The sequence below is a fragment of the Emys orbicularis genome, chromosome 4 (assembly GCF_028017835.1).
Source record: "Emys orbicularis isolate rEmyOrb1 chromosome 4, rEmyOrb1.hap1, whole genome shotgun sequence".
Classification (NCBI taxonomy): domain Eukaryota; kingdom Metazoa; phylum Chordata; order Testudines; family Emydidae; genus Emys; species Emys orbicularis.
In genome coordinates this window covers 143,896,745-143,918,401 of record NC_088686.1, presented here as the reverse complement: position 1 = coordinate 143,918,401, position 21,657 = coordinate 143,896,745, and the positions used below count along the sequence as shown (strand labels likewise).

The following is a 21,657-nucleotide window of genomic DNA, read 5'->3' as shown; positions in this document are numbered from 1 at the left end:
CTAAAATCAAGAGCTGCACTACAGAAGCAACTAAAATAACCTGGTCAGAACTGTATTGGATTGTCCTGTTTTACACGTTGTCTTCAACTACCAACTCCCCAGGTAGGGACTCACTTGTTTGGGGCACTTCTTCAATCATGTAACACCCTACACACCCACATGGATATATAAACGAATAATCTTCTCTGGTTTCCTCCCACTTCATGGTGTTATCATCATGGTAGAATCAAAGAAGCCAAAAGTATTTTACAGACTGACCTGGATCATATGAAAGTTCCACTGGAGAATCATACTTTTATCTGACACACAAATCTTCTAGCTGAAGGATTTTTAACCTGCCATCACCTTAGTATCTAGGTACCATACACAAAAATTTGGATCATCTCCTCCATCCAAAAGTACCATTAACTCCACTTCTCCACCGTTTATGCTGCTTTTCTTCCTGAGGCCAGGATCAAAAGTGATGGCATTGCAGAAGTAAGGGTTTTCTTAGGAGTATACTAACCCCCACCCCCAGAACTGAGGAGTTTTACTTAAAAATCCATTAACTAAAAAGAGAGATATAGCAAACACAATAAATCCATAATATTAGAAAAAAGTATTCCCTTAATAGTCAAGATAAAAGCCAAACACATCTAGGGAAGAGCTCTGATTCTGCCCTTCACTTTACACGTGTGTCAGCTCCCTCATTAAGTTATTCTCTATTTTCCACTATCCACCATTCCATTCCCCCTTGGAGTTACACTCCACCAGCAATAGTTGTGCTAATCCAGCTAACTAACTAACACACAAAAGGGAAACTACTTTTTTCAAACACACACCTGGGTCACTTGAGAGAATAAGGATTTTCCCCTTTAAGTTCCTAACAAAGGGACATGCTGCCCCCTTCCCTCCCCTGCCACCCCGCAACATTCAATATTTCAGCTCTCTCCTCCCATCCCCATGCCCAGCCTCCAGAAGGAACTTTGCAAAACTCTACTTGAATTGCTGGTCTTTGGTGCTCCTTGTTTTAGCCAGGAATCTCTCAGCCAACTTCTCCAAGTTCCTTGAGTAATCCATCTCGATCTCCGCCTTCTTGCGGAAGAAATCCTGCAAGTCCTGAAGTAGCTGGACCCGAAGCTCGCACTGTTGGTCGAGGCATTTCAGCTGCTCAATGAGTTGGGTGCGAATCTCTGAGCAAGGAGAGAACCGAACAAAATACCAAGTGTTAAATAGAAGCCCAACAAAGGAAAACCAAAATGATAAAAGTTAACCTAGTAAATCAAGGTTAAAAGAGCTCTCCCTCCCCATCAAGAGATCACCAAAAGCATCTAATTAACTGTATCCATAGTTAGAAAATGGTTACAATTACGTTTAGGTGACTATGGCCACAGGACGAGAGTAAGGCGATCTGGAACCCAATATTGTACACTTACAAGCAAAGCTCTACTGCTGAAAATTTCATCAATCTTAAGTGTCAAGGGCATATCTGGCATTAAGAAATGGTCACTTCCCCAAAAATGTCCTGAATCTCAGCCTGGATAAGACTGCAAAGCTGCAATCTCTCCTCTTCCCCTGCACCTCAAAAATCACTCCACAAAGTCTCTCAATCAAACTCCTTCATTGACTATTCCTGAGGCAAAACCAAAGGAGCTGTGTGCGTTTTGGATATTCCCAAAAGACACCAATTTGGGATTATTCAGTTAAGTGCAGTTAGTGTGAAACCTCCATTATTAACACAGCACCACCAAACGGATAAACCCCTGTTTGGAGGAGCCAGACAGCATTTCCACTTGGACAAAGCCTCCAAAAGTAACACTTTCTTTTAAAAAAGGATCTCTCCGAATAACATGTGTACACATGTATGCCATCCATAAGCCTTTTCAGGTACAAGTGTTCTTTAATGCTGTTTATGAAGCAGAATTATTAGCAGCAATACCAGTTTGCATTTATATGGCATATTTCATTTAAGATTTCAAGGCATTTTACAAATGTGAAATCAACCCTTGAAGCTTTTGGAGATAGGCTGTTAATCTCATTTTACTGATGGAGAAAATGACACACAGAATGGCTAATGAGTAGCCCACATTCAGACAGTGAATCAGCGTGAAGCAGAGATGTCACAGTCCCTTGCTTTAAAAAAAAAAAAAAACAAAAAAACAAAAAAAAAACCAGAACTGGCAGTTATTGAGTTACTAGGAGAATATTTAGCTTCCAACTCTAGCAATTAACACAAGAAGAAAATAATAAAATATGTACTTTCATCTGAGGATCTCTGGGTGCTCAAACATTAATTAGAGCTGCCTATTATCACTGGTGATTTGCTGCTGCTTCTTCCTAAGTGTTGAAAAAACATGTTGTTCCAAGACTGAATTTAAACTGCAATGTAAGTTAGCAAATGAAGTACTTAGCATTCAGGTCTTCTTCTACATGCACAGCTTTGTTTATGCCCGTGGATTGCACGGATGCAAAGCTTTATGATAATGGTCTTATTTGGGGCTGTGGTTGGAAAGTACTTATTCCTAGAATGATCCATTTGAACAACATAACAGACACTGAAGTAGATTAACAAGACCATTTTTAATGGCGCTACAGACAGATTAATAAATTTAAACATTAGTGCAACCAGCTTTGCTTGCCTCCCTGAGCACATCTGTCCTCTTGTCACTGACGGAAACTTACCAGGATCCAGCTCTGACCACTTTACCCTGCCAATGCACCACAAAGACCAGCAGGACAGTGTGAACAAGAAACAGCTCCATGGAGTTCAGTGACAACTCTCAAGCAAAGTGATCATGCACCCTTATTTGGGAGGCGGGATAGAGGGAGAAAGGGGGAGCAGTGGTAAGGGGTTCTGTTTCAGGTTGTTGTTTTCCCCCCAAAAAAGTCAGGATATTAGTTAATTTTTTCAAGTTATGGGATAACTTAAGGCTCTCAAATTTGAGTTGATCTTTGTAAAGGAGTTTAAATTGGAAGTCTTGCTTTCCCAACAGTTTACCATCCAAGGCAATTCAGAACACACAGTTCAAGGAGCAGGTAAAGGGTGCGATTCCCCCCAGCTGCTCTCTCCCCATAAATGCTACATAAGGGCAAACCTGGTCAACTGTAATTTTTTTCTGGTTGGAGAACTCATGCATCTTCTATCCCTCTGTCAGGGAAAATAAAATTACATGCAAATATGCAAACTTATAGTTGTGTGCATTTATTTTCCGTCAAAACACCGAGCCACATTCATTCCTTCAGGCAGAGTAAAGTGTCAATTACACCTCCTTCTCCTAGTGTGGCCTGCTACAAAACACAGGATGGGGTTCACACTCTGGGAAAGGTACCACTGCCATCTGTTCTTACAGTCAGGGTTAGATTCCATTTCCATCAGGGCTCCATAGAAGCCAAGCCAGGGGAGACCACAATGGACAGGCACACAGTATTCTTTTAAGTGCACACTGATCATGATCCATGGGCTTCTTGAAAAGGGCCATTGAAACCATTCATGCTGCCAACTGTGGAGTACCCTACGTAGGCAATGTTTAAAAAAACAAAACAAACAAAACAAAACAAAACCACCACACACCCTACATGTTATCTCTCCTGCAAATTTGTGATACCATGCTGCCCATTCGTTTCCAAATTTGTGATACACTTACCCTGCTGCACATTCATTTCCACATGGCAGTAACATTTCAGGTTTTACAGGGGTTGGAGGAAGCAAAACACTTAACACTAACACAAAATTTACTAGCAGTTATTTAATGGTTGATACTCAGTCTACACTATATTTCTTCCCCATTCGGCTTTCTCCCCATTTCCAAAAGCAATAATGGATTTGAAAAGCTTTGTATGCGTGATGAGCTTATTAACGTGCTATGCAAATAGACCTCTTTTCCATCTGTGGCTTTGTCGGTAAGACTGATACAGGAATGAAGGTGAGCCAGCTATATATAATAGACTGAGGAGCAGACAGAGCATTCCATAAGGAATGTGCAGTAATTCATTGTTTCCTTGGTGTAATGAATCACTCTCCTCACCACTTAACCTAATACTCATTTGCAAGTCTGCTATTCTGACACAGAACATCCTGCAAGGCCAACCGCATTAGCAAATTTCTCCTCCTCCCACCCCTCACCTCCTCAAGTAAAACTGATGGTCACATACAGTCAGGTGGTGTTGCTATGTGGTAACTAAGGAAAGACTCCCATTGATTTCAATGAACTTTGCCTCAAGCTCTAAATCTTTAATAGGGTAAAAAAAATTGTAGCTAGCACACACACAGGTAACAGAGGCACCTGAAAAGTAGATTCCGATCTGTGTCCCAGTAAAAATGGCACAAGCATCATGCATGCAGCAAGTCACTGGCATGCAATGGGTTCTATTAAAAGGTGGAGTAGACAGTTGTGTTTGTTTTTTTAAATAAGAGGGGTTCTATTACCAGAGCGTGGGGGAGGAGCACAGCAGTGCCGAGTACTATCTAGAGCGGGGGGGGGGGGGGGTGTCCTTAAACTTCATTGCACTGTGACCCCCTTCTGACAACAAAAATTACTACATGACCACAGGAAGGGGGACCAAAGCCTGAGCCCCGCTGCCCAGGGCTGAAGCCCTCAGGATTTGGCTTCAGCCCTAGGTGGTGGAGCTCAGACTTTGGCTTCAGCGCCGGGTTCCAGCAAGTTTTATGCCAGCCCTGGTGACCCCATTAAAACGGGGTCATGACCCACTGTGGGGTCCCCACTCACAGTTTGAGAACCGCTGATCTAGAACCTCACCCTCTTTCAATGCCCCAATTTTAGAAGACCCTATAACAAATAATTTTAAAATTATTTGTTAATTAACTGATCTATTGCTTGTAGATGCTCCCTCCAAATGCTTGGAAATGAAAATGCCTCTTCCTCCCTATTTTTGTAATAGCTTGTTTTTTTACATTTGGCAAATTAGTGATGATTTTCACCCTATGGTTCCAAAATCATAGTTAAAAATTAAAATGGCATATTCTGTTTGCTCCATTATTTATGCACCAAGTGTCCTATGGACTGCAGCCCAGCTCCTGACAGGTCTGTTAGTGAACCGTTGCTCCAGAGACTCAAGAGAGCACTGACAGTGGCTCCATTTTCCCCTCAATATTTTTTAACAGCGGTGGAAGAAAAATGTGTTTCTCGGGAATTTTCCAGTTCCATGAACAGGGCCAATTAGATAGGCAGAACTGCAAGGTCTCAATGCGTGGATGAAACATGGTGTTTGAAGGAGGAATTTAGGTTTATGAGGAACTGGACCACCTTTTTGGGAAAGGAGGCGTCTATACAGGAAGCTCCAACAAAATCAAAATGGAAGAAGACTGCTAGAATGTAAAGGCAGGGGAAAGACGATAGGAGTGGAGGAGCACACAGTTCAGACATACGCATCCCTTAGGGAAGAATTTATTAAAGGGGATACTCTATAGCCTAGCAAAGAGGAGATGACAGAAGTTGATAAAGTACAGGTAGGAACTGAAGGAAAGAAAAGAAAAGGGAAGAAAGAATCCCATTCAATTACACCACATGAAGGCAGACAACCAAATATTGACAAATCTGATAAGTGCTTATATACAAGTAATACAGTAGGTCACACTGATGGGAAGTGGCACTAAATGTGAAAAGAAAGCAACGTCAAATATACTAAAAACCTTAAATGAATCAAACAATACCACATAATCTCTATGGATAGAAATTCCAAGCATTCATCAGGGTATATAATACCAAGCGGAAATATACCACCAAGCACCTGACAGGTCCTTGACTCTGACTGAAATGCTCAGAGAGATTAGAGAGGCTACAAAAACAGAAAACCCAATAATAGTGGATACAGCTATGATTTAGACACAGGTGTTTTTAGTAAAAGTCATGGACAGGTCACTGGCAATAAACGAAAATTCACGGTCCATGACATGACTTTTTACAAAATACCAGTGACTAAATCTTGGGGGGGGGAGGGGGGGCGCGGCGGCACTGGGGAGGGAGGGCTCCGTGACTGCCACGACCTCAGTGACAGACAGAGCCCGAATAATGGGGGATTTCAACTAGTTCCATACTGACTGGGTACATGTCACCTTAGGATGGGATTCAGAGAAAAATGTATACACACCATTCATGATACCTTCCTGGAGCAGCCAGTTATGGAACGCACAAGGGGAGAGGCAGTTCTTTGTTCAGTCCTAAGTGGTGCACAGGATTAGGTATAAGAGGTGAACATAGCTGAACTACTCAGTAATAGGGACCATAATGGAATTAAATTTAACATCTTTGTAGGGGGAATAATTCTTAAGAAGCCCACCACAGTTGCATTTAACTTTAAAAAAGGAAACTGCACAAAAAGGAGGAAGCTAGTTAAATAGAAACTAAAAGGAGCAGTCACAGGAGGAAAATGCCTGCAAGCTGCATGGAAACTTAAATGCGATAATAGAGGCTCAAATTATATGCATACCCCAAATAAAAAAAGATACTAAGAGGACCAAAAAATGCCACAGTGGCTAGACAGAGTAAAAGAGACAGTGAGAGACCAGGACATCCTTTAACAATTGAAAGTGAAATCCTATTGAGGAAAACAGAAAGGAGCACAAGCATGTGGACACCGGTGATCTAGTGGATATAGTGTACTTAGACTTTCAGAAAACCTTTGACAAGGTCCCTCACCAAAGGTTCTTAAGGAAAGTAGGCAGGCCTGGGATGAGAGAGATGGTCCCCTCATGGATCAGTAACTAGTTAAAAGATAAGAAACAAAAGGATAGGAATAAATGTTCACTTTTCACAGTGGAGAGAGATAAATAGTGGGGTCCCCCAAAAATCTGTACTGAGACCACTGCTGTTCAACATATTAATAAAGGATCCGAGAAGAGTGGTAAAACACCAAGGTGGCAAAGTCTGCAGATGATACAAAGTTACTCAAGACAGTTGAATCCAAAAATGACTAGGAAGAGTTACAAAGGGATCTCACAAAACTGGGTCACTGTGCAACAAAATGGTACTGATAAACCCAAAGCAATGCACATTAGAAAACATAATCCCAATTATACATACACAATGATGAGGTCTAAATTAGCTGTCACCACTCAAAGATCTTGGAGTCATTGTGGATAGTTCTCTGAAAACATCTGCTCACTGTGAAGGGCAGTCAATCAAAAAGCTAACAGAATGTTAGGAACCTTTAGGAAAGGGATAGGTAACAGCACAGAAAATATAATGCCACTATATAAATCCATGGTATGCCTACAACACCTTGAATACTGCATGCAGTTCTAGTTGCCCCACCTCAAAAAAGATGTTAGAATTGGAAAAAATACAGAAAAAAGGGCAACAAAAATTATTAGGGGTATGGAACAGCTTGCATATGAGGAGAGATTAGAAAGACTGCAACTGTTCAGCTCAGAAAAGACAACCCAGGGGGATAAGATAGAGTCTATAAATTCATTGTGTGGAGAGAGTGAATAGGGGAGTGTTATTTATCCCTTCACGTAACACAGGAACCAGGGGGTCACCCAATGAAATTAACAGGCACCAGGTTTAAAACAAACGTAAGGAAGCACTTCTTTACATACACACAGTCAACCTGTGGAACTTGTTGCCAGGGGATGTTGTGAAGGCCAAAAGTATGACCAGGCTCAAAAAAGAATTACTTAAGTTCATGGAGGATAGGTCCATCAATGGCTATTAGCCAATATGGTCAGAGACGCAACCCCATGATCTGGGCGTCCCTAAGCCTTCAACTACCAGAAGCTGGGACTGGACGGCAGGGGTGGATCCCTTGATAATTGCCCCGTTCTGTTCATTCCCTCTGAAACATCTGGCACTGCCCACTGTCAAAAGTGAAGATACTGGGCTAGATGGACCATTGGTCTGACCCAATATGGCAATTGTTATGTTATTATGTTTTTATATGCCTCCTGCTGTATTGCAACAGGTGGCAAACAATGCACAGGGCAGCCTTCTTGTTTCCCTCTAAGATCTAGCTCATTTAGAATTTGACTCCCACTGGCATCTCAGCATGTAGTCACATGACAGCTAGTTTACTCCATTAAACAGACTCTCAGCTGAATTATTGTCCCTGTCCCAGACCCAGAGAGACGACGTCATTTGTCACAAAAGCTTATTTTATATTGTATCCATCATATGAACAGAACATCAAAGCTGATTCAGTGTTTTCCCTTAAACGGATATGGAAGCAAAGCACACAGCTCGGATTCAGCAACCACTTGCCTCTTATAAATACTTGCATATTTAGAGCTTGATTATCTGCATTAGGTTATCTTGGGGGAAGTCAGCTACTCCATTGGCACATGCAAGCACAATAGCTGGTATTGGAAGCAATACTCACCTCTACTGCTAGCAGAGCACCTCACCCTCCCTGACTGAACTAACCTCATTATCTCCATACTGATTTATACCTGCCTCTGGAGATTTCCATTACTTGCATCTGAAGAAGTGAGGTACTTACCCACGAAAGCTTATGCTCCCAATACTTCTGTTAGTCTTAAAGGTGCCACAGGACCCTCTGTTGCTTTTTACAGATTCAGACTAACACGGCTACCCCTCTGATACAATACTCGGGATGTGTCAGAAGGCAAGATTGGGGTGGAGTGGAAAACAAAGAAATAGCTAAGAGTGGTAATGCAATTGTTTTTTCCCCCCACCTCCTGCTACCCGATCATTGATTTCTTAGGAAGGTAGCTGTAAGGCAAGCTCAGAGATTCTGCGCCAATAAAGTTCTTCTTTTAACAAGAACTGCTCAGGAAACCACTTCCATAGCAAACAAAAACAAAAACCAAACACACATCAAAGCTGAGTTCAATGACTGCCTAATTCTGCCAGGCGTGATAACTGCTTCACGAGCACCCTGAACTTCCATTGACCTCAGTACTTCACAGCACTGGGACCTACATGAGGGACAGAGGACTAAGAGGCAGGAAGACGACAGAGGACAAACAGTCATGAACTTCAGTGCGTGGGTCACTTGCAGAAAATTCAGCTCCCTATCCTGCTCCGTGCTGAGTGATCTTAACGCCCAAAGCCTTCAGTGAGAATGGGGGACACTCCGTGCTTTGCAGACTCAGGCATTTTGATAGGCTCAATTTTTCATGGTTTGGATCTGGAAACAGGATTGAAATCCAAACACTTCCAAATTCCAGGGCTGTTTACACTGGGAGATGTGATGGGTGGCATGGGGCACCCCTCTTCTTGACTTTCAAAATTGAACATTGCTCTTTCCCTGAAGAAGCTGGGTGCCAAATCAAAAAGAAAAACTAAACAAACAAAAAGGTTTCCAAAGTAAATCTTATTAAAGAGACTCACACACTGTGCTACAATCATTTAAAATCCAATGTTAAGTTTAATTAAGCAAATGCTTCTCAAACTGCCTCACATGCACCTCTCCTGCTAAACAACAAGACTAATTGTAACCTTTCCCTTTAGCAAAATGTGCTGCATCAGGACTTTTTGTTGTAAATAAATGCACTGTTTCTGTGAGAGGAAAAGTAACAGCTGATTGGGCTGCATGCACTGGGGAACAATAGGCTATTGAACACGAGTGCACCCAGGCTGTGGGGCTGAGCTGAAGCAGGGCAACCTTGATCATCAGTTGTTTTATTTTTTAAACAGTACTTTGCTCTCACCACAAATAAAATAAATTCAAGAATGCAGGAATTTCCTGAGGCTCACTCGGCTTTCTAGGATATAAAACATCTATTTGTTATCCCACTGATTAAACAGGCATGAGGATTTTTTCAGATGTACAGTCAGAACATACCAAGGCAACATGTGCTGTGAACGGTGGGTTACTATATTACACTGGCGCTTTTATAACATTGCAGTCGCAATACACAGATTTTTTTATTTCAGTTCATTGGTTTGGCATCCCTTAAATTATACACCACAAATTAGCGCTACACCCCTTTTTTTAAAAAACGCTTCATTCCTTTCCTTTTTTAAAAATTAAAGCCCCTACTCACCATTTGCTGATACCATCATTTGCTGCAAGCCAAATCACAGAATCAGTATCCTCCAGAATCTGTTTTCATACACCCACTATTTTAAGGTCACACAGATGTTTAATCTCACCTCATCCATCACTGTGTTCTCAAGCATGGACTGTTTCCTGCCCCTATTACTACATGACTGGATTTTCAGGTTAGTAGCAGAGTGGCTTCAGTGATATTTACCCATCTCAGTCTCTCCCCCCATTAAAATGATAGCATGCTCTTTCTTGCTTTTGGAGAGTATGAAGCAACCCCTCTGGCCCCCCCAACATTGATTGCATTAAATATGGAAACCGTCAGCCTATCCTCAGCCAAAGGAAGTGTTGCTCTGATTCTTGTACCTGTTTTCCCAACACTTCAATAGGACCAGCACTTTAAGGAGCTGCAATTTCAATGAACCTCTTCTGTTGAGTTGCTCACTGCCAGGAAGTAATTGGTATTATTTGTCTGGCATTAAAGTTACAGGGGCATTAGATCCACATAATAAATTGTTGCCACTCCACATTCAGCTGTTTCCAAAGGTGAATAAGCATTATCCCCACTTTATAGATGGGGAACCTGGGGCCCAGTGAAGGGAAGTGACCTTCTCAGCATCATACAGAGTCAGTGGCAGAACCAGGACTTAGACCCCAAGTCTTCCTATTCCGAATACAGCGCCTTATGCCAATACTGGACCAAGCTACCTCCTTCCCACAAACACAGCATAGCCAATACATACATATCCAAAAGCCTCCAAAGGTAGGAGAAGGAAAAAAGAAAGGTTCCAGCTATTTACAATTAGATTAAAAAGTAACAAGAGGAAAACAGTATGCCATTTAATCACTTCCAACATCATGTTATAAAGATCCTTAATTATAAAGGGCAGAGGTGAAGAATATAATATAAATCTAGACAGCTACATAATTTTTCATCCCTTTCCTAGCCATCTTCAGTACTTCAACCTCAGCATTTGTAAGTAGCTTCAAGGACAGGCCTTACCTGCTATCTGGCTTGTCCTGTAATTTGTGAATTAAGCTAGGTATAGGGGGAAGTTGACACTGCACATTACGTCTTATTCATAAATTTATCATTAAGCAGATTCCATCTAACTAAATAGCCTCCCCTCCCACCCTTTCTTGTTAATTCTCCACTGAATCCCATGTACAGAGGCAGACTGAATGAAAGGGAAACATGGAAAAGCAGCTGCTAAAAAGCAAATGACATTGCTGACTGCACATTGCCGTTTTCCTATACAACATAAAACAGGCTGCAAGTTCTTTTTTCATTTTGAAGAATAAGGTAAGAAAGTTCACCAACTCCTTCCTCGACCCTTAAGTCAGACATGTGAGTCAGAAAGCATATAGGATTGACAGATTCCCTCAGTCCAGTTAGAGTGCCAATCCGACTGGGGGGAAAACTGACCTGTTTAATGTGTGCCATTTTGAAAAGCAAACCAGTTTACTATATCCAGGTATTATTATGTAGATGAGCCAGACATAACCCTCCTTCCCTATATACAATGAGCATTCTACTGTGCATACAATCCATGTCCCAGCCTGCTGTGCTACTCTTCCCATAGGACTTTATAAGGCATAATATATGGAGATATACCTATCTCATAGAACTGGAAGGGACCCCGAAAGGTCATCAAGTCCAGCCCCCTGCCTTCACTAGCAGGACCAAGCACTGATTTTTGCCCCAGATCCCTAAGTGGCCCCCACAAGGACTGAACTCACAACCCTGGGTTTAGCAGTCCAATGCTCAAACCACTGAGCTATCCCACCCCTTCCCCCATTACTGGTGCATAAACATTCACGATCATGGTCATTCAGGTACAAACTCACCAGCCTTGGCTTTCTTCAGATTCCTTTGGTCAATCATTTGAGAGGCACATTTTAAACCTCACAATTATTTTCATGTTTTACTTTGAAGAACCCTTAAAAATTAGGACTTCAATGGCTTGTGCTACCTGAAGTATAGAAATGTTAGTCCTGTTGTCCTGACAATCGGCAGCTCTGGAAATGCCATCTTGTTCCTTGAAGTTCCTCCCACTGGAGAAAGTATTTTCTCTTCCCCTCACAAACACATAAAGCACTGATGGCCCCAGTCTTACCATGAGCGTAGCGACCCCTGCATACAGGAGAGTGCAGTTTTCAAGACTAGCATTTAAACGAGGAAGCCTCTGATGTGTTAGTGGAAGAGTCACTATGGCTAGATTCAACGTAAACAACACACCCGATGCCAGTCTATCAAAATATTAAGAAAACAGTCCAACAACAGAACCAGGCAGAGGCAAAAAGGCAAAAGTGAAGCCTGTATTAAATTGCATCCGTTTGAATGAGCTCAGGACAAGCCTTGACAGCCGGAGCATTATAGCAGTGTGGCTTTGCATTGCTACTTTAGCACTAGTTGCCATTTAATAGCTTGAGATGGTCACAAAGTACAGGAATATGAACAGTCATTACGCTTAACCAACCAATATAGAATCAAACACACTCCATTGCCTTTTGTGCCATGTATCTATAGCGATGATGGCTTCCCTGTAAATATTTTACTCCCCAGAAATATTGGTGAACATAGCGGAGGAAAAAAAGCCTGCCAAGGGATAAATTAGCCCTCAATTTATACCATACAAACAAATGGACAAAGACATACAGTAACAGTTCTCAAGAATTTCATATTGCGGACCTCGTCTTTTAATCAAGATCCTCCAGTGGAGGATTCCCCATTCCACTCTACCATATTTCCCACAGCTACAACAGTGCTGGAATATATACAAATAATATTAGGTCAGATGTAATGAGGCAACTTGAAATCAAGTCCCTTAATATGATGGATACAACTGCTTATTACATCCCTCTCTCCCCTCATTTTCTCTGGGGCTTTACATTCATCTTTCCTCATTGCTCTGAGCTGTCCAAGGCACCCTGCTTTTATCCTCTTGTGCATTTACAGATTTGACCCTATTTAAATTTGCACCAAGGAGACTCCCAGCAGAGATGCACAGGAAGCAGCCACACAGGGTGCAGAGAAGAGTTTAAGTCTAGTTGGTAGAACCTTAAAGGGGAGACGGGGGAGGGGAGTTGTCCTGGCCTGCAACAAGCTTCCCTTTATGAAACCTGATAGATGCTTCACCAGTGTTACTGAAACAGATTCAGGGACAAGTTGGAAGTGCTCCATAAACCAAAGTTTAAGAATCACATGCAAATCCACATTAAAGCGATTGTCTTGTATCTCAATGGATGAGGCAGAAAATACAAGCGCTCTGTATCACCAGCCAGCTGCACTCATTCCACCCTCCTAAGAAAGCTTCCACTGTTTTTTTGCCCCGTTATCTCAGCAACCTAAGGAGAAATGAAATACCTTTACAGTGACTGTTGTGCAGAAACAGAATTGCTGAAGTCCTCATGGCTCCACTTTTCATCTTTTACTCACACCTCTTATCTTCACTTAATCTGCTTAACTCCTGCTCAGCAAACAACTTGGCAGCTGGTTTGACCATTCCCTTTGTAAGCAGGATGACTTACTATCTCACAGTTCAGGTTTTGTTTTTACATCATTCAAAACATCTGCTTCCCCATAACTGCTTCTGCTGGCCACGAGTTATACAAAGGGGTAATTTTTTGTAAGTACATATTCATATAGATACTGTATCAAAGTGGAAAGTTACAGAATTTCCCCTCTCCACTCCACCAATTGGAACAGCTATTAAAATAATTCTCCTGCTGATCATCCGTTAAGAGGGAGCTTGATGACACAAGAGAAACCGTGATGTATGGCAATTCACAGAGTTGGGAAATTTTCTGGGGAAATTCAGCTGTTTAGCAAGCAGAGACAGAGCACAACATCCTATGATGTCAGTATGATTTTAAAAGCCACACTAAAAGCATCAGGGACCACCAGAGTTCACCTTTGTGATACGAATGCCCATTGAGGCATGCCTCAAAAATACTCAGAGAGATGCGTCTCCGAGGTGGAAGGTATTTCCAAAATTTTAACAGACACCCTTGCTCTTCTATAGCACCTTGCCCCAGAGCATTTGAAATTACTTTAAAACAAACAATCTACTGTGGCTCTTAGAATCCCTGGTATCAGTATTATCTCCGTTTGGGGACTGTAGAAACTGAAGCAGAGAGCTCACGTGACCTGCTCAGGATCACACAGTAGCAACAGAATTGCTCCCAGTCACCTTCTCTTTTCCGCACCACGCTTCTAGGCAGATAAAAAGGGCACTCTCTCTCCTTATGAGGAGTTTCTTCAATGATAATTTTTCGACTCTAAGTATGCTTGCACTGGAAAGCACAGAGTGAATCACACAGACATAACAATTCAGTATTCCAGGAGGAACAAGAAGCTAATGCTGCTTTTCACAGTTCAGTTACCTCAGCCATGTAACAGCACTGAAGTCTTTCCATGACATTCCCATCCCTGTCCCAGATGCCAAGCTATTTAAAATTATGACAGGTTTCAGAGTAGCAGCCGTGTTAGTCTGTATCCGCAAAAATAACAGGAGTACTTGTGGCACCTTAGAGACTAACAAATTTATTAGAGCATAAGCTTTCGTGGGCTACAACCCACTTCTTCGGATGCATATAGAGTGAACCATATATTGAGGAGATATATATACACACACATACAGAGAGCATGAACAGGTGGGAGTTGTCTTACCAACTCTGAGAGGCCAATTAAAATCATCAGAGATCTACAACCTATCCTGAAAGATGATCCTTTACTCTCACAGATCTTGGGAGACAGACCTGTCCTCGCTTGCAGACAACCCCCCAACCTAAAGCAAATACTCACCAGCAACCACACATCACTGAACAAAAACACTGACCCAGGAACCTATCCTTGTAACAAAGCCCGATGCCAACTCTGTCCACATATCTATTCAAGTGACACCATCATAGGGCCTAATCACATCAGCTATACCATCAGTGGCTCGTTCACCTGCACATCTACCAATGTGATATATGCCATCATGTGCCAGCAATGCCCCTCTGCCATGTACATTGGCCAAACCGGACAGTCTCTACGCAAAAGAATTAATGGACACAAATCTGACATCAGGAATCATAATACTCAAAAACCAGTGGGAGAACACTTTAACCTGTCTGGCCATTCTTTGACAGACCTGCGGGTGGCTATCTTAAAACAGAAAAACTTCAAAAACAGACTCCAACGAGAGACTGCTGAGCTGGAATTGATATGCAAACTAGACACAATCAACTCAGGGCTAAATAGGGATTGGGAATGGCTGAGCCATTACAAACATTGAATCTATCTCCCCTTGTAAGTATTTTCACACTTGCTTCTTATCAAACTGTCTGTACTGAACCATCTTGATTATCACTTCAAAAGTTTTTTTTCTCTTACTTAATTGGCCTCTCAGAGTTGGTAAGACAACTCCCACCTGTTCATGCTCTCTGTATGTGTGTGTATATATATCTCCTCAATATATGGTTCACTCTATATGCATCCGAAGAAGTGGGTTGTAGCCCACGAAAGCTTATGCTCTAATAAATTTGTTAGTCTCTAAGGTGCCACAAGTACTCCTGTTATTTTTTTAAAATTATGAGACACCCGGGAAAGGATTGGGTTGGCAACAAAACAAAAGCAGCATCCCCAACACCTACCCAGATTTTAAAAAGTCTCACCCACCTGGACTGGTCTTAACGGACAGAGCTGATTAATAAAAGTTTTCTGAGTATCACTCAAAGCTAATGTTAAAAAAAATTATATAATACACAGGTTAAGAAAAGAGTATCTGTACATCTGGGTATAGTGCTTAGATTATCCATAAATACAACGTTTGTTTAAAAACTCATAAGATACACATAGTACATAATTGGCAATAACCCAAATGTAGATACATTTAATACAGTTTAGATATTAGAATCCAAATACTTGGGTACATCACTCATGAGAAGTTATACAGTTGGTTGTAGAAAGCAAATATAGGAATGAGTGTAGATTGTCCCTCAGTAATTGAGCATTTAGGATGGGATGCCCCTTAGTAGATATAATCCATCAGAGAAGTATTTACAGTTTCCCCTTGCCTGAAACGTCCCTCATGACTCCTTTGCGAGGATTGGTCCTCCTCACATAAATTAAAGACAAGCAGGAACACACTAAAGCAGGGGTGGCCAACCTATGGCTCCAGAGCCACATGCTGCTGTTCAGAAGTTAATATGCGGCTTCTTGTATAGGCGCTGACTCCGGGGCTGGAGCTACAGGCGCCAACTTTCCAACGGTGTGTGCTCACTGCTCAACCCCTGGCTCTGCCACAGGCCCTGTCCCCACTCCACCCCTTCCCACCCTCTCCCCTGAGCCTGCTATGCCCTCGCTCTTCCCCATCCGAGCCTCCGCCTGCACTCCACCAAACAGCTGACCGGAATGTGCGGAGGGGGAGGGACTGCCGGTGGACAGGAGGTACTGGGAGCAGGGGGGAGGGACGGAGCTGATGGGGGCCTGCTGACTTATTACTGTGGCTCTTTGGCAATGTACATTGGTAAATGCTGGCTCCTTCTCAGGCACAGGTTGGACACCCCTGCACTAAAGTCAAAGCCAAGGACAAACAACTGGGAAAGGGGATGAGGGGGTCACCAGACTGAGGAGCTTCAAATGTAGCCCAGTCACCCATTAAGCAAGTGCATGGGAAGCAACTACATAAAGCAACTTGAAAAAAAGTCAACAAGCTTTAAAATTACAAATATGGCTTTGCCAGGATCCTCTCTTTCAAGTGACTCAGCAGCATAACAAAGACAAAGGGCTGCAAAATGAAAACACGGCCACATTATACAGTAGACTGAAATAGTAATTTTAGATCCTAGGCCTTGTCAGCAATCAGTTTCTTAAAACAGAAACTCCCATCTCCCAAAAGGTATAATTAACTTGTGTTCTAAATGTCAGAGTAAGACTTGCAATAATGCAGACATTTGGTTATCCATTTAAACCTTCCAAGAGGTTACGGTTAAGACAAAGACTATTGTTTAAATTCAAAAATTGACTCCACTCAGTTTCAGATTTTAACCTAAATCAAAAATCCACAGACAGAAGTAAAAACAAAAAAGGGCATAAAGCTAAACATAAAAGAAAATACTGTTAATTGGTTTTTGATTGGGCCTTTACCAGTCATGATACTAGTTGATGGTGGTGGGGGAGAGGGGGCACAGAGGGGGAAGGATTTAAGAAGTCAGCAGAAAAGAATGACGAATTTTGAAAATACAGAAGAAATGGTGCAATGTGGAAAATAAAACACACACACACCCCAAGAATTAAAAGGCGAATTTAACTTTAGAGTCAAATATCAGAGTAAAGAAAAATTGGATGGTCCCTTTGGATTTGTTAAGTGTGTTAGGTTCAACTGCTGGGCCACTGCTGGGATTTCAATGTTAGGGAAATTGTATCTTCAGAAACTATATTTCCAAACCATTTCTAGCAAGTTATTTAGATGCAACCCTGATATTGTTACTGATTTCCCCAAGTCCATGGATTTCATGTGTTGTGTAGAGGCTGTGTGTTTCCTGGTTTATGGGTAAAAGGGAGGAACTCACCAGCCATAATATCTTCTAGCTACCCTTGCTGACAGGCCAAATTAAAATCAGCCTTTGGTCCTTGGAGAGCCAGAGTTCAAACTGGCTACCATTGGTTTGGGCATTAGGCAGAAAGAAGCATCATGTTCAGAGATCTGGCCTCTTGAATACAGAGATGAGCTGTATACAAACATCAGTAGCTAGCCCCAAGAGGAGGAAACAGGCAAAACACACACACATACAACAGTCTCAGTCTGCAAATTTAAATGCCACCAGGTGATTAAATAGCTTGGAAAATTTTGCAGCTTTGACCGTCACAAAATCAGAATTTCATCAAACAAAACACATTAATAGAACGTTGACGACCAACAGCAGCACCACACATCCCCTGGAGTCTAGGGCCTAGACCACTGAGGTGGAAACAGGAAAAAGGAGAGGAATGAAGGTAGTCTTTTGGTTAAGTCATAGGAATAGTAGTGAGGAGATCTAGCTTCTAGTTCAAACCCTGCAGTACATACTGTGGGACCTTGAAAGAGGCACTTCACCTCTCCATGCCTCAGCTTCCCTAATCTGAAAAATGGGGATACTACTAGTTCCCTACCTCACAGGAGTAGGTAGTATTAATGTTTAAGGGGGGGTTAAAGTATTTGGATAAAAGTTGGCTGTAGAATTATAGACACTTGCAGCAGTTTTTCCTCCTAAACTGGATTGTTTTAAACTTCATTGAGGTCATGGATGATCACATGAAGTTGAATAGTAGTAAAGCATAAGGGTAGCATAAAGTACTTTCTGTAAGAGTAGGGTTTAAGACGGTTTCAGATGCAATATTCGGTGAAATACTGAGTACTGTTTTTTGCATGTACCTCAGTTTATGCTGAGTCATTAATTTCTTGGGTCTCTCAGATCTTACATGATATGTAGCACCACAAGGGCATTTTAAAAAAAAAAAAATGAAGAATTGAAACTTGAAGATTCCTGCTGTAAGTGCAGTTTTGTAATATACCAAATCAGATCTAATGGTTTGAAAAGTTCTTCCAACCAATGGTCTCAATGAACTTTGCACACATTTATGAGTTGTCCCTCAACACCCACGTGAAAAGCAAAGCATTGTCATCTGTATTTCGGAGACTGAAGACAATGGGTTTGCACACGATGCAAGGCCCCACATCAGCAAAACACTTAAGTATGTGCTTGAAGTTAAGCAACTCAAGGTGCTGGCAAAGAATCATCAACCCCTATGCACATCAAGCACTATGTTGGTGCAATGAAAGGCTAATTTGGACTGCCAACAGCATTTGACAGCACATTGTCCATGCTCTTGACATCAATGAGGAAGATATTTAATAAGAAAATATAGATTGAACTACCCCATACAGAGATTCACTGTTGTAAGCTCACTTGTAATAAATTTGGATAATTCTTAATGTGGGCAAAAGTCTCCAAATGGATTTCCATTATTGTCCTGCAAACACTGCATTGTGGATAAGACCAGAGTTGCCACAAATCTAACCAAACAGTACATGCAATAACTGCTTTGTAAATACTAAAACTAGCTGAGAAGGGGTCGAAGCCACTGAGACTTTAATCAATACCATTAGAAATAGTACTTTTTAAAAGGAGGGCAAGCAGCATCAGTGTTACACAGTTTTCTTTGGATGAGGTACCACAACATTTTAAAAGGTTTCCCAATCTCTAAGTAAATAAATGTTCTGTGATAAGGAGTATAAATGAAAGGACTGTGGTCACCTTTTAAAAACATCTAAAAAGAAATCTTTGCTTACACTCCAGACCTTTTTAATGCTAAAACTAAGTTAGTATGGGTCCAATATTGTAGTATCTTCCCGGGGTGGGAGGAGAAGGGCGCGATGCACCGTAAAAAAAGAAAGCTGCAGACAGTTACAAGAGGAAAAAAGTAAATCTTCCAGTAGAAGAGTTCTATATCATTTCCAACAATTGTAAAACAGCATTCTAGGACTTGGAGCAGGATATCTGTTCTTTCTTTTCAGTAGAGATAATACTGAATTATATTTGCAGATTCCTTTTATTTCTGCCTCTACAAAATATTTTGTTGCCAGTTAGAAGGCAGTCTGCGCTTTGTAGATTTAAGTGATGGAGCACAGACAGAACAGTTTAGATTTTGAAGTATTGTTCTATGGGGCTCACACAGTGAAATAATTCAAGGATACTAAACATGCATGCTACCCCCCTCGCCCCGCCCCCCCCCCCACACACATGCTATTCTATAGATCTGATTTTACTATCCAAATGAATTTTGTATATCAATAGTTAAAGAAAAAATGCAATAGGAATCTCCCAGACTTCAATATACATTGTAGTAAAATCTTAAGGACAAAAGTAAAAGTAAACTTCAGTAGGAATTAAAAATTGTGACATTAATTTATGTAACTAATTGGATCAAAACTTCACTCGGACACATGAGCCACTAGTATGCATGAGACCAATAACGCCTAACAGTTCAAACCTTCAGTGCACAAGAAACATGCATGTTGTCTGTTGAATGCATCCTGGGATGTATTCTTGCACATCTAAAATAGCTGTGTTTTTGGAAGGTAAAGCATATTGTACATTATGCAGTTTAAAGTTAGACATTTTCAGATAACTTTTCAATACCTACTTGAGCTCCTTCCTACCTATTGTTTTGAGCTGTTAAACCACTGCCAGTACAGATTAGCAAATGAGACAGGTAAACATTTTAAATTTAAGAGGAGCCACTCTGCCCCAACTGCCCTTTTTCTCTAAAGCTAGACTGGGACTGCTTGAGGCAGATATAGTCTCTCTGAAGTCCTAGAATTATATTTGTTATCCACCAGACATCTTCAGTGACAGTTTGAAACTGTCCTCCTGTGATATGAATTTGGAGAGGAGGCAACTTTTCTTCAAAGATTGGTGAGCAAATTATGAAGGAGAAAAATGGCATTTAATGCAACTAGAAGTTTGAGGAAGCTCCCTAAGAAGTATAAAAGCAAACTATTGGTCAATTCTAAGCTGGGTTACAATAAAAAGAGGATTTGAAACACACACTGAACATGTTGAGCTAGCCTACACCCTGACTCTCATGAGGCCTATGAGGGATAAGACATCACCAGAATCTAAGTTTCAGTACAAATGTTCCCCTAGGGGTGGGGAAACTTTCCATTGGACATTACACAATACATCTCTGTGCAAAGAAGAAATAAAAAAGCTTAGTTCCTCCTGGACGGAGCTACACAATGTTCTGGCAGGCTGCTCCCTACAAGACTGCACTGAAGTATAACAATCTCCCGTTAACATTGTTTCTGAAAGCAATCCTTTCATTACCATTCAACCTTCCAACTTGAATTCCTGTTAGTATCATTCAGTAAGACTAGAAAATAAATTATCTTGGATGTCTGGGTATTCGCCAGTTGGGCAATAAATAAATTTAGCTTGTCTGATGTTTTAGGGAACTGTGCTTCAGCAAATGTTCTTAAAGCGAGTGAGATGTTTTAATAGCAACTAGACAGCTCTATTAAAAGAGCCACAGTTAAATGCTTACACAATTGTCCACGGAAACCAAAATAATGGGATCAGAATTCAGTACCTCCCCATCTTTGGGGGAGGGGAAAGAGGGAAGTATCTGGCGACAATATTCTAGTCCTTTGAGTAGGGGCACTGGAAGCCAAGTGACAAAAGGTTCTAATCCTGATAGTCACTGACTCATTGCAAGATCTAAGAAAAATCCATCTACCTTGATATTATTTAAGCACTATGCTTCACCTATCTGTGCCTTAATTTTTTCATATGTAAAATTAAGATAACACCCATCTTCAGAAATCACTAAGCTTCTGATGAAAGGTACTATACATCATTGCAGATTATCACTGTCACTTCATTTCCATATAGGTAGAATCCAGAACAGCTTCACAGATGTATTCTGCATTGTAGACAGGTTAGGTAGGTTATCAAGTCATTTAGAGCAATAAATAATATTGCCTCATTCTTATATAGCACAAAGTTGTTTTTGACATTAACTAAGGGCAAAAAAAGCTACAAAAAATAACCAAAAATGTGCCTAGAAAGAACTATGCTACTGGAGATTTTGCAGCTATTTTGCCCCATTATATGGAAAACTCATTAGAAATACCAAGCATGTCAGGAGAAGCAGGAATATCCCTCATTAGAATTCTGGGGGCA

General features: G+C 41.3%; 1 protein-coding gene across 3 annotated transcripts in view; it reads right to left on the bottom strand.

The window, feature by feature from the left end:
* Window positions 1–21,657, bottom strand: part of SRGAP2 (SLIT-ROBO Rho GTPase activating protein 2) — a 193,574-nt gene that overhangs the window by 107,575 nt on the left and 64,342 nt on the right. For all 3 annotated transcript variants that reach the window (XM_065404521.1, XM_065404522.1, XM_065404523.1), the window contains exon 2: window positions 980–1,172. In XM_065404521.1, the coding sequence (XP_065260593.1) occupies window positions 980–1,172 (193 nt within the window). The remainder of the gene's footprint in view (window positions 1–979; window positions 1,173–21,657) is intronic.